This window comes from Bos javanicus, chromosome 24 (genome assembly GCF_032452875.1).
Source record: "Bos javanicus breed banteng chromosome 24, ARS-OSU_banteng_1.0, whole genome shotgun sequence".
Lineage (NCBI taxonomy): Eukaryota > Metazoa > Chordata > Mammalia > Artiodactyla > Bovidae > Bos > Bos javanicus.
The window spans coordinates 57,350,226-57,377,612 of record NC_083891.1 but is presented as its reverse complement, the minus strand read 5'-3'; the positions used below and the strand labels follow the sequence as shown (position 1 = coordinate 57,377,612).

The 27,387-nt window shown below is 45.6% G+C and overlaps 1 protein-coding gene and 1 long non-coding RNA gene across 15 annotated transcripts in view; one reads left to right on the top strand and one right to left on the bottom strand.

Annotated features, from left to right (window-relative positions):
- The window catches only part of NEDD4L (NEDD4 like E3 ubiquitin protein ligase), a 381,755-nt gene that overhangs the window by 135,320 nt on the left and 219,048 nt on the right, over positions 1–27,387 (bottom strand). For 6 of the 14 annotated variants that reach the window (XM_061400317.1, XM_061400318.1, XM_061400319.1 and 3 more), the window contains one exon: positions 25,993–26,046. In XM_061400317.1, coding sequence (XP_061256301.1) covers positions 25,993–26,046 — 54 coding nt within the window. Of the gene's footprint in view, positions 1–19,736; positions 20,276–20,980; positions 21,639–25,992; positions 26,047–27,387 lie in introns of those variants that run through there. The other 8 variants (XM_061400309.1, XM_061400316.1, XM_061400311.1 and 5 more) reach the window with 6 other exon arrangements.
- Positions 707–7,378, top strand: LOC133237791 (uncharacterized). Its single transcript, XR_009733359.1, has 3 exons — positions 707–2,123; positions 2,492–6,903; positions 6,985–7,378. It is a non-coding gene; the product is annotated as an uncharacterized LOC133237791 (long non-coding RNA).

Here is a 27,387-nt window from a genome sequence, read left to right as displayed (position 1 = left end):
AAAACACTCCAGCAGGGCTATTTTTAAAACTGCAAGCAAAACCTCAACACAAGGCCAGATTTTTTTTTTTTCCCTTGCTACTGGACGTGAACAAGAATCTTTAACAAAACATTAGCGTGAAAAAGTGTCAAAAGAGGCCAGAGAGTTAACCCAACCAGTTGCTCCCACGGGGGTAGGGGGGGCCCACATACACCATGGCGACGACAGGCGGCTGAGCCTCGTCACCAGGGACACCAGCGGCCCCCAGGTGATCGCAGGGTGCAGTGGGGTGGGGGCCTCTGCTTCGTAGGGTGGTCCCACCCTTGAGGTCAGGGCGCGGGTGGGGGGTGTGGCTTCGAGGCAGCAGTGGAAGAAAGGCTGGTGCTCCTCCGTTCAGGTCAGCCACTCAGCCGTGTTCGCCTCTCTGCGACCCCAGGGACCGCAGCATGCCAGGCCTCCCTGTCCATCCCCAGCTCCCGGAGCAGCCCCACGACGTGGAGGTGGTTCTGGCCCCGGCCAGAGGACCGACTGACACGGGTGCCAGACGGCGGTTTCCCCCAAAATGAGCGCTCGCACAGCTTCGTGTGCAAGGTGTGCAACCAGGGCTTTGTATCTTTGCAAGTTACTCAAGAAACATGAAATTCCTTTCATGTCGAACCTGTTTTTGGGGGGTGTTTGTGTGTGTGTGTGTGTGTGTGTGTGTGTGTGTGTGCGTGCGTGCGTGCGTGCAGTGGTTAATCACATGGCATGAAGAAAATCCACCGAAGTGCGCAGGTGTGCTTGTGGCTGACGTCATTTGCTGTGATTTTAAACGTTAACAGATTTTGCTTTAGAGCAAACTTTAGGTAAGTGGCATGTAACATGAATCAAATGACTGGGGAAACTAAACTGATTCCACTCACTGAGCACCTACTAAAAAAAACAAAACAAGACAAGACATACTTTACCAACAGCTACGGCTACAAGGGCCTGTGGGACAAGGTCCATGACATTTTACTGGAGCCTGACATTCACTAGCAATTCAGAGGAGAAAGTGAAGACCATCATCCTATATCAAGCCATTTTTTTATTATTTGGAAGAGGTCCTTCACCACCACTTACTAAACTGGATTTTAAAAACTGCATCTTGGGGCAAGGCCTAGGTAAAGACCGCTTCTCTCAGTGCCACTTCTGACAGCATGATGGATTTCCTTAAACTACACATTTCTCTTCCCCCTTCGAGTTGAACAACTCCATTCCGACAGCGAGACGCCCACTCGCTCGGCTCGTCGGGGCCGCTGCAGTTGCTGCTCAGCTGTCTGAGCCAGTGTATCCCTGAGCTATGTGGTCAGCCCATCCTGAGCACGGCGGCCCTCCTCCAGCTTCCGGGAAGAGCAGCTGTCCGAGCCCTTCACCCCACAGCCCGCAGGGCTCACCTACATGAGGCGGCTCTGATGACAAGCAAGGGTTAAACTCCCCACGGCTGCATGTTAAGGGAGCTTATCTGTCACCAAAAAAAAAAAAATCTACCCAGAAGTTTAGGGGCTTAAAACCACCAGAGCCGTTTAGATGGTCCATCCAGGCTTCACTCAACTGTCGGGCACTTTGGTGGGGATAATGGAAGGCTGGAACTTTTCTCCATGTGGGCTTCTTCACGTGGCAGCCGGATCCTAGAGGCACACACTCCCCAAAGGCAGGAAGCAGAAGCTGCCAGGTCTTTTAAAGACTAAACGCTGAGGGAGCCCAGTGTCCCTGCCTCTGCGTTCACAGTGCTGGCCAATGCCAGGGGAGGGGAGACACACCGCCTCGTGATGAGCAGGGGTGGTGATCCCGGCAGCCACCCTTATCTTCCACGCGGTCTTCTCATGTTTTCTCGAAAAAGGATGTGTGCCTACAATCTTCTGGATTTAACCAGGGTCAGGATGAAATCTGCACTGAAGGTCAAACAGCCGACTACCACTGTAGTCCAAAAATGGAGCATGTTGCCAATTGGAACTTACTGAATGGATAGATACATTAGCCCAACTCGTTATGAGGTCATAAAGCCCTATCTACAATACCCAACTGTCAACAACCATACAGGGTCACGCAAATGGAAAACAAACAAGACCAGCTTACGTTTCTCTGCCCGACATTTCAAAAGTGAAGATGGAATCTAAAGACAAGTAAGGAAATCTTTATGACCTCACACATTCCTATATGTCCTGTCTTTAGGGATCTCAGCAGAGGCTAAATATGCGACACAGAATTTAGGAAAGGAAATAAGAACTGCCTTTTAGGGGGAAAGGGAGTTTGAGATTAGCAGACACACAGTACATATCCTATGATGGATTATCAACAAGGTCCTACTGTTTTAGCACAGGGAACTATATTCAATATCCCGTGATAAACCATAATGAAAAACTATATGAAAACGAATGTGAATACGTATATAACCAAATAACTTACTGTATAGTAGTAATTAACACAACACTCTAGATTAATTCAATAAACAGAAAAATTTTAAGCGCCTCCCTATCATTTTTATCACAAGCGCGGGTGGCTGCGACAGCGCACTAAGCGTGGCCGAAAGGAGCCACCCCACGTCCGAGGTCAGGGGCAGAAGCTGGGAGGACCCCATGCCCGAGGGGCGGCGGCCAAGAGGAGCTACCCCGCATCCGAGGTCAGGGGCGGCGGCCGAGAGTGCCAGGCTGCGACAGTGCAGGAACGGCCGAGAGGAGCTACCCTCCGTCCGAGGTCAGGGGTGGCAGCCAAGAGGAGCTACCCTACGTCCGAGGCCAGGGGCGGCAGCCAGGATGAGCTACCCCACTCCCAAGGAGCTGTGGCTGCGCGGGCGCAGGAGGGCCTAGAGGAGCGACTCCACGTTCAAGGTCAGGAGGGGCGGCGGTGAGGAGATAGCCCTCGTCCAAGGTAAGGAGCAGTGGCTGCGCTTTGCTGGAGCAGCCGTGGAGAGATACCCCACGCCCAAGGTAAGAGAAACCCAAGTAAGACGGTAGGTGTCGCAAGAGGGCATCAGAGGGCAAACACACTGAAACCATACTCACAGAAAACTAGTCAATCTAATCACACTAGGACCATAGCCTTGTCTATCTCAATGAAACTAAGCCATGCCCGTGGGGCAACCCAAGATGGGCGGGTCATGGTGGAGAGATCTGACAGAATGTGGTCTACTGGAGAAGGGAATGGCAAACCACTTCAGTATTCTTGCCTTGAGAACCCCATGAACAGTATGAAAAGGCAAAATGATAGGATACTGAAAGAGGAACTCCCCAGGTCGGTAGGTGCCCAATATGCTACTGGAGATCAGTGGAGAAATAACTCCAGAAAGAATGAAGGGATGGAGCCAAAGCAAAAACAATACCCAGTTGTGGATGTGACTGGTGATGGAAGCAAGGTCCGATGCTGTAAAGAGCAATACTGCATAGGAACCTGGAATGTCAGGTCCATGAATCAAGGCAAATTGGAAGTGGTCAAACAGGAGATGGCAAGAGTGAACGTCGACATTCTAGGAATCAGCGAACTCAAATGGACTGGAATGTGTGAATTTAACTCAGATGACCATTATATCTACTACTGTGGGCAGGAATCCCTTAGAAGAAACGGAGTAGCCAGCATGGTCAACAAGAGAGTCCAAAATGCAGTACTTGGATGCAATCTCAAAAACGACAGAATGATCTCTGTTCGTTTCCAAGGCAAACCATTCAATATCACAGTAATCCAAGTTTATGCCCCACCAGTAATGCTGAAGAAGCTGAAGTTGAACGGTTCTATGAAGATCTACAAGACCCTTTAGAACTAACAACCCAAAAAGATGCCCTTTTCATTATAGGGGATTGGAATGCAAAAGTAGGAAGTCAAGAAACACCTGGAGTAACAGGCAAATTTGGCCTTAGAATATGGAATGAAGCAGGGCAAAGGCTAATAGAATTTTGCCAAGAGAACGCACTGGTCATGACAAACACCCTCTTCCAACAACATAAGAAAAGACTCTACACATGGACATCACCAGATGGTCAACACTGAAATCTGGGATTATATTCTTTGCAGCCAAAGATGCAGCTCTATACAGTCAGCAAAAACAAGACCGGGAGCTGACAGTAGCTCAGATCATGAACTCCTTATTGCCAAATTCAGACTGAAATTGAAGAAAGTAGGGAAAACCACTAGACCATTCAGGTATGACCTAAATTAAATCCCTTATGATTATACAGTGGAAGTGAGAAATAGATTTAAGGGACTAGATCTGATAGAGTGCCTGATGAACTATGGACGGAGGTTCGTGACACTGTACAGGAGACAGGGATCAAGACCATTCCCATAGAAAAGAAATGCAAAAAAGCAAAATGGCTGTCTGAGGAGGCCTTACAAATAGCTGTGAAAAGAAGAGAAGCGAAAAGCAAAAGAGAAAACGAAAGATATAAGCATCTGAATGCAGAGTTCCAAAGAATAGCAAGAAGAGATGAGAAAGCCTTCCTCAGCGATCAATGCAAAGAAATAGAGGAAAACAACAGAATGGGAAAGACTAGAGATCTCTTCAAGAAAATTCGAGAAGCCAAGGGAACATTTCATGCAAAGATGGGCTCAATAAAGGACAGAAATGGTATGGACCTAACAGAGGCAGAAGATATTAAGAAGAGGTGGCAAGAATACACAGAAGAACTGTACAAAAAAGAGCTTCACGACCCAGATAATCACGATGGTATGATCACTGACCTAGAGCCAGACATCCTGGAATGTGAAGTCAAGAGGGCCTTAGAAAGCATCACTATGAACAAAGCTAGTGGAAGTGATGGAATTCCAGTTGAGCTATTCCAAATCCTGAAAGATGATGCTGTGAAAGTGCTGCACTCAATATGCCAGCAAATTTGGAAAACTCAGCAGTGGCCACAGGACTGGAAAAGGTCAGTTTTCATTCCAATCCCAAAGAAAGGCAATGCCAAAGAATGCTCAAACTACCACACAATTGCACTCATCTCACACGCTAGTAAAGTAATGCTCAAAATTCTCCAAGCCAGGCTTCAGCAATACGTGAACCGTGAACTTCCAGACGTTCAAGCTGGTTTTAGAAAAGGCAGAGGAACCAAAGATCAAGTTTTCAACATCCAATGGATCATCGAAAAAGCAAGAGAGTTCCAGAAAAACATGTATTTCTGCTTTATTGACTATGCCAAAGCCTTTGACTGTGTGGATCACAATAAACTGTGGAAACTTCTGAAAGAGATGGGAATACCAGACCACCTGACCTGCCTCTTGAGAAACCTATATGCAGGTCAGGAAGCAACAGTTAGAACTGGACATGGAACAACAGACTGGTTCCAAATAGGAAAAGGAGTAGTCAAGGCTGTATATTGTCACCCTGCTTATTTAACTTATATGCAGAGTACATCATGAGAAATGCTGGGCTGGAAGAAGCACAAGCTGGAATCAAGATTGTCGGGAGAAATATCAATAACCTCAGATATGCAGATGACACCACCCTTATGGCAGAAAGTGAAGAGGAACTCAAAACCCTCTTGATCAAAGTAAAAGAGAGTGAAAAAGTTGGCTTAAAGCTCAACATTCAGAAAACGAAGATCATGGCATCCAGTCCCATCACTTCATGGGAAATAGATGGGGAAACAGTGTCAGACTTTATTTTTCTGGGCTCCAAAATCACTGCAGATGGTGACTGCAGCCGTGAAATTAAAAGACGTTTACTCCTTAGAAGAAAAGTTATGACCAACCTAGATAGCATATTGAAAAGCAGAGACATTACTTTGCCAACAAAGGTCCATTTAGTCAAGGCTATGGTTTTTCCTGTGGTCATGTATGGATATGAGAGTTGGACTGTGAAGAATGCTGAGTGCTGAAGAATTGTGATGCTGAATTGTGGTGTTGGAGAAGACTCTTGAGAGTCCCTTGGACTGCAAGGAGATCCAACCAGTCCATTCTAAAGGAGATCAGCCCTGGGTGTTTATTGGAAGCAATGATGCTAAAGCTGAAACTCCAGTACTTTGGCCACCTCATGCAAAGAGTTGACTCATTGGAAAAGACTCTGATGCTGGGAGGGATTGTGGGCAGGAGGAGAAGAGGACAACAGAGGATGAGATGGCTGGATGGCATCACTGACTCGATGGATGTGAGTCTGAGTGAACTCCAGGAGTTGGTGATGGATAGGGAGGCCTGGCATGCTGCGATTCATGGGGTTGCGAAGAGTCGGACACAACTGAGAGACTGAACAGAACAATCATTTTTAAGAGCAATAGGGACAGCGTAAAGGAATAACGTGTGTAATTAAATAGTTAATAAAGGGACAAAGTATGTAATTAAATAGTTCATCCCACTAGGGGTCTGTAAGTAAAAAAATATGGGAGACCCCTGTAAATGAATGGTTACTCAAGAGAGCAGCTTTGCTTAACCATAAGCCCAAGCAGGCTTGCTTATAAACAAAACCATGCCACAGAAGCACAGGACATGCCCCTGGACAATAAAACAATGGAGACACGAGAAACGCATCCTGCCAGCGAGCTCAGCAAGTTAGGGATCCCTAGGACGTGCTCTCTGAACACATAAAACACAGTAATTTGTGGACCTGGCTTGGGCACGTAGGGATAGTAAAACTCCCCTGCTCAACCTGGAGGAGGAGCTGGTGATGGACGCAGGATGTCCACTCAAGAAAGAGGAAGGCATTCTTCTCTCCCTCCCCACTTCTCCTTCGATTATAAAACTGTATCCCCATGAGTGATCTTGGGGCCTGGCACCCTCCTGCCCACCTGCCTGTGAGCCTCAGGAGCATCCTATTCTAACAAATCACTTCCCATCTCTCACTTTGCCTCTCGCTGAATTCTTTTCTGCACTGAGACATAAAGGACTGTGGTACTGGAGGCTCTTCAGAGCCCCCGAAACGACACCCAGATGGTTTGCAGAGGCACAACTGGAGTGAGGAACCCTTTATACATCTCAAAGGTGGTATCAGGTGCTAAGTGCTCTTCCTCCAGAAAGTCAGATGACTTGTATTTTTAAAAACAGCTACTTTTTTTTCCCTAGGCTCCAGAGAAGCTGGATCGAAATTCGACTTTTTTGATCTACCAAGGTGCTTCCACGTGAGCTATGGACAGGACACAACCTCTGACGTGAAGGCGCTGGGGTCTGGGCTCATCTTCAATGGCCCGAGGACCACCCCCTGCTTCCCTCTCTGCGCTCAGTGTCACTGTGATCCCCCTTCGCTCCCCCAGCTCCCTTCACAGGACCTCTGAGGGCAGGAGAGCAGGTTTCTTCTGCCCGCGCGCTCTTCACCCTCGCAGCTCACCCGTCAGACCCGGCCACACTCAGCCACTGAGAGGGCCTCCCCTGGCCACCCTTCTTCACACAGGCCTCCCCACCACTCTGTCTCAGCCTCCTGTTTACCTCCTTTGGCATATTTACATAAATGCTCACTTCATTTAGTTGTATCTTTTTACCATCTAGCATAACTAGAGTAACTGGAACACGAGCCTCCCAAGAGCATGGCCGCGTCTCTCTTACGGAACACTTGCACCTCCAGAGCCACATCTAGGAGGTAAAAGGGATTCAGAAGGGTCACGGATCCTCCCTGACCTTTGGGTTCATAAAGGAAGCAACAACAAGCAAACCACAAACTGCTCTGGAGTTCATTAATTTTTTTTGTTAAAGGGAGGAAGTTGCATTAAATACTATTAATTTCCTGCCAGCTTTACCACTGAATTATAGCTTATTCCACAGCTGTTACCTAGAGACTTGGGTTTAGTAAACAGATACTATTTAATCAGTTAAATTTCCAATAAATTTAACACTGCAAAATCTTAACACAAATAAAGATTTGTCTGGGGTAAAAAACTATCCCTGATCTTATATTACATTTTAAGTATCTTAAAGGCATATAAGAAAAGTCTAATATATGGAAAAATCAGAAGTAATAAAGTCTATATTTTTCATACACTGGAATTTATCGTCTATACCAGGGATGATGTCCAATCTATAACAAACTGCAGTCCTATGTTTGAAGTTGTAATTTGCTGACAATCTCATTTCAAGCACATCCAAAATTAGCAACTAATTCTTTACACATACTTTATTAATAGACTCCTGAAATTCAGAGATAAGAGAGAAGCACACTCAGTGTGAAGTAGGGAAAACATACAAAAAGAAAAATAAAGGCTCACTTTAATACAATTATTATCAGATAAACATAATCAATGAGGTTAACTCAATTCCTACATTTTTATCCTATTCAACAGCAAAAGACACAATATGTGCAATTACATAACTGTTGATAAAATTACTTGATATAATCAACTGTACATCATGGTTTATAATTTGGTTTTCATACTTTACAGAGCTAAAGGGTGACTTTTAAATTTTGACAACTCTTTGGATTTAATGAAAATCAGAAAGAACTTTCCTAGAAATACATCTAGGGGAAAGGCAGCCACTATTATAAAGTGATCTTCGTTTGGCCTTTAAAAAAGAGGAGAATAAATCATTTTTGCTACACACCAGAAACTAACACAACATTGTAAATTAACTATAGTTCAATTAAAAAAAAAAAAAGGAGAATAAACCATCAAACCCTTGAAAGTCCTTAAACTCTGAAGTTGCCGACACATGGTAGTTTAGTGACTCATAAAATCTTTTCTAAGAAAACTTTTCATTGATTTTTTTCATGGTTCTTCCATACAGTCCAGTAGAAAATTCGTTAACCCTAAAAGGATAAGCACAAAACCCAGACAGCAATAAAAATTAAGATGAACCACAAATGTGTGCACGAACATAAAAGCAGATGACAGGTTTGCTGGGCCCCCAATCCCTAAACACCTGGGAAGAACTTACATCTCCTTCAGACGGAATAATTGTAAAAAGAACTCACACTGATCAAGCAGTAATACACTGTATGTGCCAAGAACTGTGCTAAACAGCTGGCACAGATTCTATCCCACTGCATTCTAAAATCTTAAAATAATCTGATTCCAGACATGCTCCAAGGAAAAACAAGAATAAAATAGGCAAAGGGACTGGAAAGACAAAAGGCAGATCACATGCTTTATTCAAGAAGAACGACTCAAATCCTTACTCTCAGCCTATTTACAGCCTCATTCTATAAACAATCCTAACAAGCTTGCCTAAACACCTGCTGAGTCGTTAGCAGGTAAAAGGAAGGCAGGTTACTATACTGATGGCTATGCTGCAGCTGCTGCTAAGTCGCTTCAGTCGTGTCCAACTCTGTGCGACCCCATAGACGGAAGCCCACCAGGCTCCCCCATCCTTGGGATTCTCCAGGCAAGAACACTGGAGTGGGTTGCCATTTCCTTCTCCAATGCATGAAAGTGAAAAGTGAAAGGGAAGTTGCTCAGTCGTGTCTGACTCTTCCCGACCCCATGGACTACAGCCTACCAGACTCCTCCATCCATGGGATTTTCCAGGCAAGAGTACTGGAGTGGGGTGCCATTACCTTCTCCGATACTGATGGCTATAAAAAGTGGTAATTGACGAGCAAGAAAGATGGAAAATCAACATAAGCAGCAAACTCGTCCCAAAGATCATGGGCGTCTTGAGAGCTTTAATGATGATGCAAAATGTATTATATATCTTATTAAGCCCTGATGGCATCATTAAGAAAAACTTCCATAAAGAATGACTACATTATACAATAATCCTTTGCTGTGAGGGTAACAGTCAAAAACAAACAAAACAAAACATAGAGATATGCTTGGAATGTTCAACTTAAGACAGCGTGAAAAGGAGTGCAGAAGCGTGTGAACTATCCTTGGAGAGCTCACCTGTACGACCCCCAGACGCGGCTGGAGTAATAAACACTCCCTGTGCTGGGTGCCGGGCTTCCCACGTGGCACAAGCAGTAGAGAGTCCGCCTGCCAACGCAGGAGACTCAAGAGACACGGGTTTGATCCCTGGGTTGGGAAGATGCCCTGCAGTAAGACATGGCAACCCACTCCAGAATTCCTGCCTGGAAAACTCCATGGATAGAAGAGCCTGGTGGGCTACAGTCCATGGGGTCACACAGTGTCGGACATGGCTGGACACACACGCACGCACCAGGCGTAGCAGGAACAGCAGTGGTTTGGGCACCAGGCCTCCTGGCATCAAAGCTCTGCGACCCTCTCCCTGTGTGCCTTTGGATAAGCCATATGCTTGTTTGTTTAAAAAACGAGACACTGGTGCAGCTAACCTATAAAATCCTTTTGCATTTTTAATATTCTGCTTTTAAACATTACAGGGAAGAAAGCACCTATTACCACTTCTTTGAAATTCATGAAGGCTTGACGCCTTGTCAACACTTCCAAGAAGTGGAGTTTTCAAAACCACAAAAATGCACTCTGTTAATATTTACAGAAGGAAGATAACTTTCGTTCCCTGGAGAACAGTCACATTTGCAGGTAAGACCTAACAGGGCAGACCGGTCTTGCCTGTCTAGAACCGGGACCCCACTTTCACCTGCTCGTGGCGGTTGGAAATGCAAGAGAAAATTATGGCTTTCCTTTCGAAGCAATTTGGGGAGAGAAATTTTTCTCCATGTAAGTTGCAAATATCCAACTGTAACACACTGTTGCTCTTAACACATAAGCCTCCTTGGAAAGGAAATGTACCTTGTGGACTAAGCCACAAAAGGACAGCGCACTTCCAGGATGGGCCACCACACAGACAAATGTATATTTGGAGGGGGTGATGAGGAAAGAACATATAAGAATAAATGCACTACATCAGTATTTACACCAGGGGTGACTGGTTAACTCCAAGCCGAGATTAAGGTGGTCACTAGTACTAACTTCTTAAACTAGTTGTTCTCAACCCTGGCTGCACGTCAGAGTCACCTGGGTGCCATCCCCCACTCCCAACAATCACCCACACCTGGCCATGGGGTCCTTTAATGAGCTGGATAATCAGAGTCGATGAGATTCTCCTTACCAAATCAGAATCATCCTTGGCAGATTTCATTCTGTTAGGAGTCTGCCTATGAATAGGCAGAAAGAGCAATACATTAAGAGAGAATTGAAAAATCTGATGACCAGTGGCTTGTGCTGGACAGAAGGTTAATTTTAATACTTAATTCTTCCTGCTGTGTTGAACTATTCAAACCCCATTCTGAATGCAGGGTGTGGAGAGAAAGGAAAAAAAAAAAAAAGGCCCTCAGTAGGCCTAGAAATGCTTGTGAGAACCTAGGATGATTTTCTGAGTTGTGAAGCAATGGCTTTTTAAGCTGCTATCCTGTAGATAAAGACCATTTAGTCCTATCCCGCCCCCAACACAACCGACCTTCCCTGCCCCTCCACCCCCCCACCCCAACCCCCACTTCAGGGAAGTCTTCCCGCATCTGTTTTGCTTGGCAACACACACCAGCATTCCAGCACAGGCCACCTGGCCACCGAGACAAGGTTGCAACACATTCATGTGGCAAAATAAGAAACCTGCTCAAAAGGAAAAACTATCTGCCCGGAGGGTTCTGGGAGCTCAGATCAGCGGACTGCAGGGCTCCGCTCCCTAAGGGAGGCGCCTCTGAACCACTTGGTACCCTGGCCCTGACCCCTTCCTGGTCGCGAGGCTGAGACACTGTTCCCAGGCCCGCTCTCTCTAATGGAACTTTCCACTCTCCGAGGCCTCCATCGGCTTCGGCAAACCCAGCACCTCTGCACAGGCCTGAAGACATGGGTTCCGAGAAATGAGGAGCCACTTTCTGATGCCTTAGGCAGGACGTCAGCACAAAACACTGGGGCTTGGTATTTCCCTTTGTTTCAACCCATGTTATCAGGGAAACTGTTGCTGGGACAAAGGAGCATCAATTTCCTCAGCAGCGACTTAAGAATGCTCTCCCGGGCTCACATCTTCTCCCTGCACCGAGGCTGTGACCGTGTTTCAAGGCCTCCGTCTGTCAAGGAAGCACACGATGAACCAGAGGACAAAAACAATGACCTCAGAAACCGGGGAAAACAGATGCAGCAAGCCCTGCTCCGGGACACGACTTCTGAAAGGCCTGCCTCTCTCTGGGGGTGAGGCCTGCAGGCTAAACGAGCTATTTTAAACGCTGCAGATCTGCTCTGCAGCCCACACATTATTCATCAATGGACAATATGCCTTACAATAAATGCAATCTGCAAATCAGGAGCAGACTGCCTGGTGCAAAAGTGCAAAAAATAAACCCACCCACATCCTGCTGTGACACAGGCAGCAGAAAGCCTCTTCAAAGAACACTTGCTTAAGGAGAATAAATGCTTCCCATTTTCCAGGCCCTGCGCCACCACAGGGACGGTCTCCGGTACTCAGGTCTGACGGTCTGAGAACTGAGGCTAGACTAACCAGCCTGAGAAAACGCACGACTGTTCCAAGGTTCTGGAAGAGGAAACGCAGCCAAGGTTGGGGCTCTGCCCATCCTCTAAGGGGACGGGCGCAGCTCTGAGGCCTCCCTCTTTCCGCCTGCAGGCCCCGTCCAGGAGCCGGTGCGGGCCCTGAGGATGTAAACAGGATCGCACCTGCCGTCAGCAGCCTCCTCCCTCCGTACGACACCCACTCCACCACCATGGGCTTCGAGGCCTGGACACCCTGTCCCTCTGCACCCGCTTCAGCCCTGTTCACCTCCACACCCATCCTCCTACCTCCAGCCAGGTGCTGGCAGAATAGGTCTGTGGAAGGCAGGCAGGTAGGAAAGGAAGGGATTCACTCAACTCCACATTTGATGGCAAGAGAGGAATTATTCATGCTGATCACCACACGCCCCCACCCCCCCCACCTGCCAATTCTTTAACAACCGTTGGCATTAAGAAACAACAGGTTGAAACTTGCTAACTGTGATCAAGGAATTAAAATTATTGGGCAAATACTCAAATCACATCACTGGTGGTTTCTACCTTCAGTCTTTCAAAACATGGCTCCTCCCGCTGACCCACTGAGACAAATCCCGGTCATCTTTCTAGATCTGGTTCCGATCTTCCCCTTCCATGACATCACTTCTGTCCATCATGACCCACAGTGTCCTGTCCTATGTATAAGCATGCCTTAATGGTTGGACTCTAAGAGGCTGGGAAGACTGTTCTGTAGAACTTTCTGTTCAGCGGATAGGACAGCTCAGATGAGGCACGTGTGCCCAGCAGAAGCACTGACTCAGGAGACCCCACACAAAGCAAGCACTGGTACCCGCCACAGGCAGCGGGCGACAGACTGCTCACAGCGCTTCGCACGCTGCACGTTCAAAGATAATTACTGCACGCTTGTGAGACACAGAATATTCTCAAGTGTGAAAATAACACCCTCAGTTTCCTCATCTTTAAACTAGAAGGGTTAGGGTTAGGGTCTACATAATTCTTAAGGAAACTCGCATCTCTAAGTTGATAAACACAAAATAAAACACGACCCTTGCTGCATATACCCATCAAAGGAGAGCACTGGACTGCAGGATACAGGAGCATCTCTTGCTAATATAATTTCAACCAAGGGTGTAGGCGGGCCCTTAAGCACACTGTGTTTATATAAAACGATTTTCCGCACTTTGTCCTTTGCTACAGCATCTGGGTATCCTCATAATATATATGTGAACACGTAGATTATTATATCAGGATTTTAAAAAGAAAACAACAAAACATGGCTTCTACCATAAGAGACTGAAAGTGAAAAAGTGAAAATTAGTCACTCAGTCATGTCTGACTCTTTGCGACCTTGTGGAGTGAAGCCCACCAGGCTCCTCTGTCCACGGAATTCTCCAGGCAAGAACACTGGAGTGGGTTGCCATGTCCTTCTCCAGGGGATCTTCCTGACCCAGGGATTGAAGCTGGGTCCCCTTGCAGGCAGATTCTCTACCATTTGAGACAAGAGGTTAACAAACTTAAATACTGAAATTACATTCAAGTGTTTAAAGTTATACTACAATTAAGCATCTCTTTTTTCAAGTGGAAAAGCATGATCACGAAGTGCACACTGAACAGATACTAAGCTTGAGGTGCTTTTACTCTTGAGAAAGGTACTATAAAGAACCCAGAACGAGGCTGTTAGTATGCAGTGTTCAACCCAGCCCAACTCCTTAGGAAAGTCAAGAGCCCCACAGCGGACCTTCTAGCCTGAAAACCTCTCTGCTGTGAAGACACGCTAGGTTCTTCAGCTGGAGCTCAGGACACGTGTTTCAGTTTTTCTACTCCATCTTGACTTTTCTACTCAGCTCAGTTTTTAAACAATCGGACCACAGCAGCTTTTCTGTCCTCCTTGAACAGTCAAATACCTAGCTGGGTATTTTAAAAGAAAATGGAAAAAAAAAACCCCTCAAGTATGATAATGAAGCTTTAAAAAGTCACTCAAGGAACTGGATGAGTGATGACATATGTGGGTCATTAAATATATTTTAAAAGTTTGTCAGTTCTGGATTATCCCACAGAGAGTAAGAATAAAAAACCATACATCTATCAAACTATTTGAATCCTTACATACCCAATATAATGACATCCTTACCCTGTCTGAACCTCCCAGCAAAAGGTAAGCAACAAAAGATCACGGATTAAAAGCAGATTCCTCAGAGTTATTAGATGAGAGATGTAAATGTCACCTAACTTGCCCTGATGTATAAAAATGAAGCCCCAAAAGAAGGCTATGTAAATTCTGAAAGGCAAATTCACCTGGGGAAACGCTGGTCTTTTCCCGCCTGGAGGGACTTTCTGCTTACTATGTATAGCTCATAATATTCAGTACAAAAATAAACAAGTTGTTTTAAAGAACAGATAGTTGGGGCAGACACCTGAAGGAATCAAAACCAAGTATTTGAACACTAAGTGTGCCCACAGTGTGCTTCACTTGTAGCTCAGTCGGTAAAGAATCTGCCTGCAATGCAGGAGACCCGAGTTCAGTTCCTAGGTCTGGCAGGTCCCCTGGAGAAGGAAATGGCAACCCACGCCAGTAATTCTTGCCTGGGAAATCCCATGGAGAGAGGAGCCTGGAGGGCTATAGTCCCTGGGGTCACAAGAGTTGGTCAAGGCTTAGCGACTAAACCACAAGTGTGGCCACAACAGTCAAACCAGAGAAAGCAGGGTCCCTTTCAACTCAATTGATGATACTTCCATGACCTTTTCCTTCCCTTGAAGCAGTCTAGTCCAAAGTGTCAGAACAGCCCTTGGTTCTAAAATGATCAGGGTATAAAAAGCAGGCTTGGTGAAATTCAATCCTCTTCATCCTGCAGCCTGAAGACTACACTTCCTGTTAAGATGTGGTGATGCCTGGAGACCCCTGAGGAGTCCATTCAGGACACAGCACAAAACAGGCAAGACACTGACCATTTCACTCAGGCCCACCATGCAGCCCACTATTTCACTGCCATTCCCTCTTGCCCAAGGAAGGATAGCGAAATAAGTAAAAACAAGAGATTTTAAAAAGGAAAAATCCATTGGAAACATCATGCATCCGTGATACATACTGTGTCGAGATTATTTCTGAAAATCTTTCCACCATCTCCATCTGCCCAGAAAAAATCACCAAGCTCCTAAACGACACATTTTAGTGCATATTTTTAACACTCTGTCCTCTCAGGCCTTTTTCACCTTAAACTGGAGCTGGCTGTACATCGTGGGGAGACTGCTGTCCTCTCTTGTGGAGGACGTGGACTGTTAGGCTGCCTGGTACGAATCAAGGGAACTAGATGATTGCAGACAGGTTACCAAGCCTCTCAGTAATCACCAGCCAACTGTGGAGTGGGCTTCCTGAGCTGCTTTCGGCATTCAGAATGGAAACTTAGATATTCTGGTATTCGAGCATTCAAGCAACAGTTTCAACACCTTCCATGAATTCCTGCTTTTTCCTCATTTTTTGCAAATGTCTTAGAGTTTAAAAAGGACAATGTATTTCTGGCATTGATCCATTTCAGCATCAATGCAGTTGATTACTTTTATTAAAAAAAATCTGCTTGATCAAATTCCACAGACTCCTATTCAGAATTTTTACCATCTGAGCTACAGGGAATTGACTATTTAGATTAGCCCCAATTAATTTTAAACTATCAACTATACAGAGACACGTAACGTTGATTAAATTTAAGGTGATTCTTACATGGAGTAAATATCTTCCAGTATTGTGAAGTTTTGAGATAACAATTTTCTTATTAGCATGCATTATAAAATTGTAGTTTTAGTTCAATGCCGAAGAACTCTGCCTCCAAGCTTAGCCAAGAGAAGCAGCTGCAGCGTTTATGAAAACCCTCTAAAAGGCAGTATCCAATAAGGCCTATTCCCAAATACTGCCCTCATTTGTAAACCACACAATGTGGAAATTTTGTACAGATAACGTTAGATTCCTGCTCAAAAGCCACAGCCAATAAGAAGGAAAGACAAACAACTGGAAACATGGCCTGGTTTAAAAAAAAAAATATATATATAGATAGATAGATAGATAGATACACACATATATATAGCCAAAACGACATGGCAAACCAGCAACATGTCTGAAATGCCAGCAGATATAACTATGTTTAAGTTTCAAAATTCAATCGTGCAAACACAATTAAAGGTCCTGTTGTCCGAGGCAGAGTGACAATCTAAATGCAGTCTCCTCAAGGCCTGTGGCACCACAGGGCACTGTTAGGCCTTGTGACGCTGACTATCCGAGGGGCAAACACTAGGGAAGGCTGAGATGACAGTACACGGGAGATGAAAGCCAGTCACCGAAGCAAACGATTCCAGGTGTTCCTTAAGTCTCTGTGGCCCTGTGTCTAACACCCTGTGATCAAAACCCGACTGTTCACAGCAACCGAATTACCTCCCTTGGGGAACAATCTGTACCTTACAGAGATGTGGGTAACAAAGGAAAAGGCCAACACAGCGCCTCATTGGAACCTCACCATAAGCCCGCGAGTTGGGTGTTTTTAGCCTCCTTTTTCACTGACAAGGGAGAAGGCTCAGAGAGGGAGTCTCACCTCCTGGGGCATGTCAGGAATCTGCAGAGCCCAGTCCACTAGGCCAGTGCTCCAAGGCACCCATCGAAGCCGCCATCTCCAAAATCTTCAGCATTAAAACGTCACATCACAGAAAGCACTGAGCTGCTACACAGGTGTTTGACGTGCAAAGATATAAACATATTTTTTAAATTCCCATCCTGCTGCTGCTGCTAAGTCGCTTCAGTCGTGTCCAACTCTGTGCAACTGCTATAGATTCCCATTCTACATAGATACAAAAAATGGTAGATAGAATGTGACACTGACATTAGGTGTGTGTCATTAGTTATCACACCTAATGACAGTTTCACATACCTTCACTGGAAACAGTAAATCAACAGTTTTACCATATGGTGGTCGGAAAAGCTGAGCGAGGCAGTCGGATGGTTATATTAAGTGAAATAAAGGCCGGCACTGATCCAATTGTGAAGTGCTACAGAGATGTGAGTGTCACCCGCAAGCCCTTTGTTTCCGTGTGTACACACCTACACATTATCACGTACACTTTTCACTAATCCCTCTAAGGTAAATTTCAAGTTACATAATATTGGAACACAGCTGTATACAACCAGGTTGAGCGAGACCGCTGAAAAGAAAACCTCACAGAATCCGATCAGAGACCAAGTCAGTGCAAGGACGACCAGCTACTTTTTAAACCTCTACACTGTGGTGGCGGTGCTTTTAAATAAAGAAAGAATGTGCCTGCAATGCAGGAGACCTGGGTTTGATCTTTGGGTTGGGAAGATCCCCTGGAGAAGGGAATGGCTACCCACTCCAGGATTCTTGCCTGAAGAATTCCATGGACAGAGGCGCCTGGCGGGCTACAGTCCATGGGGTCACAGAGAGTCAGACACGACTGAAGGACTAATGCTTGTACATATTTTCCTAGAATTAATCTTTTAAGGTAAAAAGGAGACACCAACTAATACTAAAGTCAAAAATGTTCTGTAGAGTCGAATCGCCCTGTCTAAAAGAGACCTAAACTAAATTCTCCCCAAACAAAAAGAGCTGGGGTATTCCTCTGCCATTCAGTAAAAGGAATTGGGAATCACAGAAGATTGCCATGCCGCTTCTGTGACACGTGTATCCACGGGAAGGGCACGGGGGGAAATTTAGAGAACCCAGGAAGAAGTAGAGGAAGCACGCTCTTTCCCTGTAGCGTGTGGAGTGGGTGTCAGAAGAAGTGTTCTCCCCCGCCCCCCGGCCCTTTGATCTCTGTTTACATTTTAAATTCTGTGTCAGCAAGAAACAGAGAGACCCAGAAACTTTCCAAGGACTCAGTGTGATGTTATATACACGGTGGACCTTAAACATGTAATGACATTATTAATGGGATTAGAAAACCGGCTCCTGAAACTTGTAGGATGCAGAGCCAAGCAGTTGCTATGCACGAAGGCATCGAGCAAGGGCACAGAAACCCTGATAAACAGGATCCCTCTGCCTCAGAGTCACTACCATGCAGTTAGGAGGAACCCAAAACACTAATTCAAGAAAGTAACTAAATTATTCACTAAATAACCATTAAAATGTACAAAGTAAACTGGTAAGGTATCAGCATTTTGAAATATTGTAACATGGTAACTAATAACTCTAAAAAAATCAATTCTATCTTACTTCACAGACTGGGTAGAAAAAAAAAAATCAAGGCTCACAAGAGGTCCCTGGAATCTGATTAGCATTTTTTTTTTACAATCATGTTGCATTTTAAATTTATTCGTGACAGTCATGACAGGATGTCTGGGAGGCACTGAGCAAAGTTCTCAACAAAACAGCCTTGTAATAAGGTCTAAGGCATGGATCGTGACATCTGAGCACATTCGCAAAAGGAATCTTGAAAGGTTTTCCCCATCAAGAAAGATTTTTGACATCATTCAAAAGACCTGACTGTAATCGATTTTTCATGTAAACTAATAATGAAATGCCCTTCTGTCCAAAGCAGCAGATATTTGAAACGTCAAAAGAGCTTGGTGGCGGCCAGACTGTAGACGCCCAAGTGAATGTTTTCCCTCAAGATAAATAAGGCCGTGGCAGCTGCTGCCTACACTTAACACCCCTGCCCATTTGAAACACGTACAAAGTGTTGAATGGAGCCGACAGTTTTGTTATGAGACAAGTTTTGTTTTTGCTTCTCGAAGAAGCAAGTTTTCACTTAAAAGAAAAAGCCAGCTTCCTACCAACCCTTCACAAATTTATAGAAGTGTACAAAAATACAAATTCGAAAATAAAAACTACTATGCTCTAGATGGAACTTACTTTCCACAAAAAGCTCTTTATTCTAGAACTTACATTTCCAAATGTGAAGAAATTTTATTTTTCACTCTAACAGCCCTTGAAAGTTAGAATGGCCCTTGCATGTAAATTACACACAGTGTTTGGTATGTTCCACTTGTTTTTTTAATCCCGGGAGAAACATCAAGCCAAATGAGACTGTAATTATAAAAATCCATTTGTCCTCAACACCTAACTGCAAAATGATTTAAAAGTCTGATAAGTTGTCAAAACTCAGGATATGCATGTTGTCAATATTCACGTGGTAGGTGGTCCAAATTCAGCATGAAAATATGCTGCCCAAAGAAGTCTACACCTGTCGTGATGGTACTTTCTTGGGATGAAAGTTAGATGCTATTATCAGAATTTTGTTGAAATCTGTACCACTGTATAAAAACGGTATTGGTTCAGACCAAAAATACAGCATTTTCTAATGAAAGGGCTAGAGATAATAAAAGAAAAGGGTGTATAAAAGGGAAAAGAAGAAGAAACGGTTACATTAACAGTTATAAAGTTATATTAACAAGAAAAATATATTGACATTTAGCACCTGATTATATGCCTTCAAAATACTGAAAGACAACAATGGATCAGTGATAAAACTTACTCATACGGCCAAAAGTATTTCTCGACACAAAATAATAAAAGATGATACGGTTCCACAGCCAAACTCAGTCATCCACTTTGAAAAGTCGCAATTCCCAACTGAAACCAAACACAAAGTCTCCCAGACATTTCACTGCCATATCCTGAAATCCAGCCGTCGGAGGAAATTCAAGGAAAACAACCCCAACTCAGAATACAAGGAGCTTGTCCTTTGGAAAAAAATAAAGCACGTGGCTAGTGATTAGTAGTAAAAGAAAGCTAACTGGTGAAACTTTGCATCCCATGACCAACTATGAAAGCTGCAGAGTCATCATTTGCCTGGTGGAGTTAGCAGCTGTCTGTCTGTACTCCATTTCACTGAAAGGGAGAGAGCAAGAACACAGGAGCAATGAAGGCCAAAATCTGTTGCTGGGCTTCCGTTTCCACAGCTGGAGGCTGGGCACTTAACTATTCTATGTACAGCAGCCCAGTTTAGACACTCGAGTGGGCAGTGTTCAATTGCAGGGGTGCACAGTCTGACCATTAACAAGCCCCCAGCAGTTTCCCCTCACCTTGGCCTCACAGGCCAATCTGCTTCAAAGACACATTTCCTCCCGGCCCACAACTGTGGCTACCTTTGTTCACTATAACTTAATGGGACCAAAAAAAAAACCCAACAAACCCACAAAGACAATACATTATACAACCAGGGCCGGCCCTGTACAGCTAAAAGGCCATGAGGAAGAATGGGTCCAACTTGACATATGCTTAATTATGAAGCAACCAGATACATTTAACCTGAGATTCTCTCACCTGGATTAGAAAGGATTATTTTTTAAACGCGAGTGTCCTCACAGCTTGTATCTGCAAGCAGCTTTTTAACGCATTTCCAACGTCAACACGCTGGGGCACTGCACATTAACTCAAAAAGTAATGACATCTTAAAAAGTCTTTTATTGAGAAGGGAGGGAAACGGGGGAAAGGGTTGTCTGGATTTTTCAAAACAGAGTTATGAGACTTTGAAGACCTAAGGCTACGATATTTTCTAAAATCGGCTAACTAGTTTCATGGACTTCTACCAAAGGCGGGACCACAAATCGTGGACCCAGAACCCGGCCAAACACACTAAGTTACTCTGGCCCAAAGCAGGGAAAGTCCCTGAAGGGAGGAGGATGTTGTTTATTTTAATTCCGCTGCAGAATACGCCTGCTGGGCTAGAATTGGCCCCTTCCTCGTGGGGACATACGGTATCGCAGGCTCACTTACCGGGGCGCCGGCTCCCGTGGAAGCCGGGCCGGCCGCTGCGGCGTCCTCCTCGGGACTCTGGGGGGCTTCCTCGGGCCCCCGAGTCACGAGGATTCTGAAGTGCTGCTGCCCCGCGTTTTGATCCTGCCTGATCTTAAACGTGCAGCCCTGGCCCTGTGGTGACCTCTCGGCCACCGCCTCGGTCCTGTGGGCATCGGGAGCCACCCTGCGGCCCCGCGGGGGCGCCTCCGGGTCTGGGTGGCCGCGCTCCTCCGGGGGACTCCCACGCTCAGCCCGGGGCTGCGTGGGGTACGAGCTGCTCCTCTCCAGCCGGATTCGGGGATACCTCACCAACCTGTCCCCCTTGGTGCCGGTGAAGCCGAAGTTGAAGTCGCCGCTCGGCGCGGGCCCGCCGCCACCGGCTGGCGGCTGCTGCAGCTGGAAGACAAAGCAGCGCTTCCCGGAGCTTCCAGAAGCATCTGGAACGTGCTGCAGGGACCAGCGCCTGGGCTCGGGCGCCGCCGCTGCGGGCCCAGCCTGGCCCTCGGCTCCCGAGGGCATCAGCTTCACCGGGCGCACATCGGCGCTAGACGCGCGGTGTTGGACGCGCACGGCCGGCAGCTCGGCCTCCTCGCGGCCGTCGGGGCCCGGCGCTCGGCGGCGGCCACACGTGCCGTTGAGCTGCGGGCCTGGAGCCCCGGGCCCCCCGGGAGGGGAGCCATCGCCCCCGCCGCCGTCGTCGAGGCTCTTGGCCTCCGGGGGCTCCCCCGGCGGCTCCGTGCCCGCGTCGCCGTCGTCGGGGGCGCCGTCAGCCGCCTTGCGCTGCAGCGAGATCTGCACGGACGAGCTCCGCGTGGGCCGCGAGTCCACGGGGCCCAGCAGCTGCGGGATGAACATGGATGTGCTGCGCTTGAGCGCGCCCACGCCTCCCCGCAGGCCCGCGTCCTGCGCTCCGCTCGGGGCCAGTGCGACCGCGCCGCCCCGCCGCGGGAGCGTGTGGAATGCCATGAAAAAGTCGTCTTCTCCCTCCTGGTCTAGGATCTCCGACTCGGGGGCTGTGTTGCTGCGGCAGGAGCCAAAATGAAACCGAAGCCGATGGGCCATGGTGCCCAGAGGGCCAGGAAGGGACAGGGCGAGCGGCAACAACAGGCCTGGCGCTGCCAGCAGTCAAACCCCAAAGACACGAACTCCAAGGAAAAGCGTTCCATCTGCCAAAGCGTGAGCACTGCGGCACCAAGGGCGGCAGATAGCAGAAATAACCCAAGTGGCAAGCGGCATTCCAGGCATGATTGGATAAGAGCAGAAAGCTCTCATCCGCACTGTGACAGAGGGTAGGGTGGCCGGAACCACATGACCGCGGTCTCCCTCTCCAATGCCAGCTTCTGGACTTAGTGGAGTTTTCTTCCCCCTCTCGCTCTCATTTTTTTTTTTTTTAAACAGCAAGAGCCTGAAACAGCACCTTCCCAGCTGCTGCTTTTCCATCAGACAGGAGTGGCCCCAGCAGGGAGCTCTCACAGCTGACTAAGGCAGCAAACAGAGTCCGAGCCATGCGGCTATAAATCTCAGTGCAGCGCGCTCCCCGGACAGTTCTTTCCAAACCGAGCTGGGCACCCGGGCGCTGTCTCACCGATGCGAGAGAACTGGCACCCAAGGCAGAAGCACACAGAGGAACCCCCTTCCCATCGAACCCAACAGTGACAAGTGAAATTGCAGGGGCTGCAGGAAAGCCCTTTCAGGAGCAATCGGATGTTACGTGCCCCTCTTACATATGATATCACCACACTACCACGATGGAATGCAAACTAATAAAACGTACTATAAATACGATTACACACCCCACAGAATGCGTGTCCCTTTAACGTTAAATAATTAGAACATGATCTACAAGTAACAAAATAGCTGAGTGGAGGGAGGGGGGCGAACAACTTACTGCCAGTTGGGGTCTGCCTCTGGCTACCACCACATGTTTTTTATTTGAAAGATGGGGAGGGCGGGGGACACAATCTCACACATAATATGATTCTCAGATACGGCAGTGCCAGAGGAAAGGAACCCAGCTGGAGAAGACATTCCCCCCTGTATGCCAGATAGCAGAAAAAACAACATCCCCCCACTCAAAAAAAAAAAAAAAAAAAGGGAAAGACAGTTGAAGAAGTGTGTTGCTTGTGGCTTTTGTAATAAATTAACTTAAATACCATGCAGAAAAAAAAGTCTGCCTGGAGCTGACTGTTTTCCAGTAAGAAGTCAGCAGTATCACCCCAGTTGGGTTACAAACAGAGAATCTTGTTACTTTTGAAGGGCCAGAAAGGACCTAAGTAATAAAAGTGAAAGTCCATGTTCAAAAAACTGTCATCGGACTTGTAGCTAATTTGGATATATTCTGTGTGCTTTAAACATACTCTTTTCTGTGAGCCAGAAACATCAGTTATTTTAAAAAAGAGGTTTATTTAGGAGGGAATAAAAAAAAATGATGGGGGGCAAAGGGGGAATACCAAGCTGCAAAGGGTGACAAAAGTTTATTTTAAAATCCGCAAAGCATGGCTCTGTCAGCAGCCCTGGAGTCCAGGGTGTGGAGGATTAACCCTGTGTTTACATGCATTCAGACCTGTTTTCTAAAGGCATGGGTTTTAAATGCCAAAAATGATCTCTATGAGAGAAATGGAAGCCAGTTTGTTTAACGCGAAAACTGCCAAGCACCACTACAGTCACGTACTGTCTTAGCCGGATTAATAGCCAACAAAGAAAAAGCCACCAGCAGCAGCATTCACTGCACAGTAACAACACTGCCGAGGGCCTGGGGCAAAGCTCGGTACATAAAGCACAATCTTTCAGATAAAGTTTGCATTCACGTGGGGTTTCTTAGAGCTTGGCATTCACTCAAAGCCCTTTTGGGCTTGAAACTCTAGTTTAGGGCTCATGGCAAGGCCATCTCCAGTCATTCTTTTAGATAATGGAAATGGAAAACAAAAATTTTTACAGTGTATTTCTTTTAGTAGAAGGAAAATAATGAGTTAGAATCCATCTGACAGGAGGCAATTTTTCCACAGTGTTGACCCTTTCTTCACCTTCAAGTGTTATTATACTCAATAAATGAGAAAGGAAGAATTAGTCTGTGGCTGCATGTATATCTCCAGGGACTTACTGTTACTCACTGAACGTTTGCTGAATTCAGTGTTTTCTGGATAAGAGATGGAGTGCCAAGAACTGTACTCTCAAGCAGAATTTCTCACTGGATTTAACAAGAAAATAACTTCACACACAGAGCAGAAGTGATTTAGCCATTCAGTACTACTAAGTGTCACCTAAGGTATAAAATGTCAAGCTCGATGCAAAGCCACAGAAAATCCACATATTTTAATAGAAAAAGCTATCAGGATGGTGGGCCAACATCTTTGATTTTCTAATTTGGAGAGTGATACCAGGCACAGGAGATCAAATATGCTCCCAAGTTCCATGCTAAGGGTTAAGGCTTGGCTGTTCTCCACCACTGGCTTCCCTGGTGGCTTAGCGGTAGAGACTCTGCCTGCCAATGTAGGAGATGTGGGTTTGACCCCTGGGTTCAGAAGATCCCCTGGAGAAGGAAATGGCAACCCACTCCAGTATTCGTGCCTGAGAAATCCCATGGACAGAAGAGCCTAGCAGGCTATAGTTCATGGGGCTGCAAAAGAGATGGATATGACTTGGCGACTGAACAACGACAAATTCACCACCACTGGCCCGAGACTTAAGAGACTAGCAGTTACATAATTACATAAGGGCTCTAGACCTCAGTGCTCTCATTTGCAAGGACAGGACATTAAATGAGATATTATAAGTCTCCTTCAGATCAAATATTCTATAAAACTCAAGCTATTCAAGTAGTTCCAGTTGAATTCTGCAAAAAGAAGGGTTCATAAGGACGTTTATTTTAAGCAAATAATATATGGTTAAACCTCTGTATCTATGTTCTACATTCATGGATTCAACCAACCATGAATCAAAAATATTGAGGAAAGGGAGTAATTCCAACAAGTTCCAAAAAGTAAAACTTGAATTTGCCTCATACAGGCAACTATTTACATAGCATTTACACTGTATTGGGGTATCGTAAGTAATCTAGAGATAAATTTCAAGCATACAGGAGAATGCGTTTAGGTTATCTGCAAATATTACACCATTTTATATTAGAGACTTCAGGGTCTTTGGATTTTGGTATCTGCAGGAGTCACGGTACCAGGCTCCCCATGGAGACTGAGGGATGAGTGGACATTAAGTTTCAGGACATTGAGTTCAGGAACTCAAAAGCAGATTTGTGTACAACAACTACATTCACTTATAATGTAAGGTTCGCCAAAAAGTTTGTTCAGGTTTTTCCATAACATCTTACAGGAAAACCTGAACAAACTTTATGGTCAACTCAATACCACTTCTGAGAGTACATTAAAAGTTAGTATGTATCATGATAATATTCATTTTCATAGTTGCAAACCTTGCCTTGTGAGTACTTGCTGTATACATTCTAGGGAGTTAATTTTGGCAAAGTACTTAAAGCCAGATTTGCTTCTGAAATTGCATTTCTAAAATGAAATCTAAGTTGTATCAGTTACATACCTGTGCACGCACACAGAATACACAGCTACCTACCATCAATCTATATAAAACGTTATTTGCAGCAAACTGATGCCTCAGGCATATCTCTGGTTCTTTGAAGATACTTTCAATTAAAATACTTTTTAATTTTACCTATTAAATATATTACCTTTTTGCTGTATACTGTTAATTAGATTTTTGTTTTCCCAAAGAGATTTGATACTGAACGTGTCACAATCACACAGTTTGCCTTATACATAAAAACCCTGGAAGGGTCATTTACATGAGTGATGGCCTTGATCATTATGAACATTCAGCTAGTAATGGGACAAAAATGGTCTTTTTGAGGGACATGTATACCGACAGAAGTGCAACATAAATACAGATTCCTAAAGTACGGTGCTCTAAAATATTCAGTTTTTTTAAAAAAATGAAGCCAAAATTAAAGATTAGGACTCACTTACCAGTCTGTTTTCATCAAATACTTCAAACAGGAGTCTGTGATTAGATGGATTTACCTAATAAGGGACAGAAACAATATGTTTTAAATGGGCAGAAATAATTCCAAGGAATGAAGTAAGGGACTGAAAGAATAAAATACTTTATAATGCACTCAGATCAACTGTACAGTGTAAACAACCTGCTCTTCCATCAAAGTTTTCTATTATTGACTTCTATATTATTCCATGCCTAATATTTAGACATATCAGAAGAAAATGGCTTGAAGCGCTGCTTTTCTAACATAAGAAAGGATACTTCTGAATGGTTTTTAACAGTTCCTAAACCTCCCCTAAAAAGGCACCCTCATGCCTGTACACCAAGGCTACGCCCTCATCAAGGTCTACGCCTGAGAAAATTTCTTAGGCAACGATCAAAAGTCATGAAGGAAATAGTAAAAGGCAGTATTCACCGCTGTGTGCACGCTTTTTAGGCACCATCTCCTTATTAAATAGCAAAACGTATGTCCCATTTATTCTCAAAGCACCCTTGTGATGTATACAACTGTTGCTCCAATTTCACAAATGAGGAGTTGAGACCAGGAGGGTAAAGTAACTTGCCCAGGAGCCCACAGCTAGTATGCAGGGCAACCAGGAGCTCCACCAGGCCTGGCCCAAGTGTCTACAGAGCCCACGCTTGGAGCCATTAGAGAAAAGAGAAATAAAAGATAGCCCCTCTTCCAGCAATGGCAGGGTCAGTGTCAGAGCCCCTGGGCTTTTGGTGTCTTTTTGCTTCTTTCTGTCTCTTTCCCCAAACCTCACTGAAATAGCAGGAATCGTTCTTCAGACCCAAGTGTCAGGTGCAACACGTTCTCATTTCTATCACTGTACATAAATCCTGGAAACGACCTTCCTCAGGAAGGACTCCTCTCTCACTAGCAGAGCCCGTGGGGAGTGTGAATCCTAGGATGGCTTCTCCAGGGTCAGAAGGGCTGTCAGTGGCAGAGCTGGGGATGGGACCCAGGTCTCCCATCACTAAGCCTCAGCTGTCTCAGAAGGGAGAAGTGAAGGAAAGAACACGGCTTGTGCTCCTGACCCCTTGGCTTGCTCTTAACCTGGTGATGGAGCAAGCAGGTTGGCCGGGGGCGGGGTGGAGGGTGGGTAGTGTCTGTTTGAAAGCTCAGTGGACCAGTGAGTCCACACGCCGTGACAGGGGCTGGGATGCAGTAGGCACTCAAAAAAGGTCTGTTCAATGAACGGGACAAAGAAGTTGTTAAATGTGCCCCCCTCCCCCTGCCAAATCAAGTTTACGTATCTTTAGGACTAATATAACTTGAAAAATATCTTGAATGTACTAAAATTTTTAGAAATGTGGCCAAGGTGTTTAATTAATTTTTGTTTCCCGCAAACTGAAAGACGTCT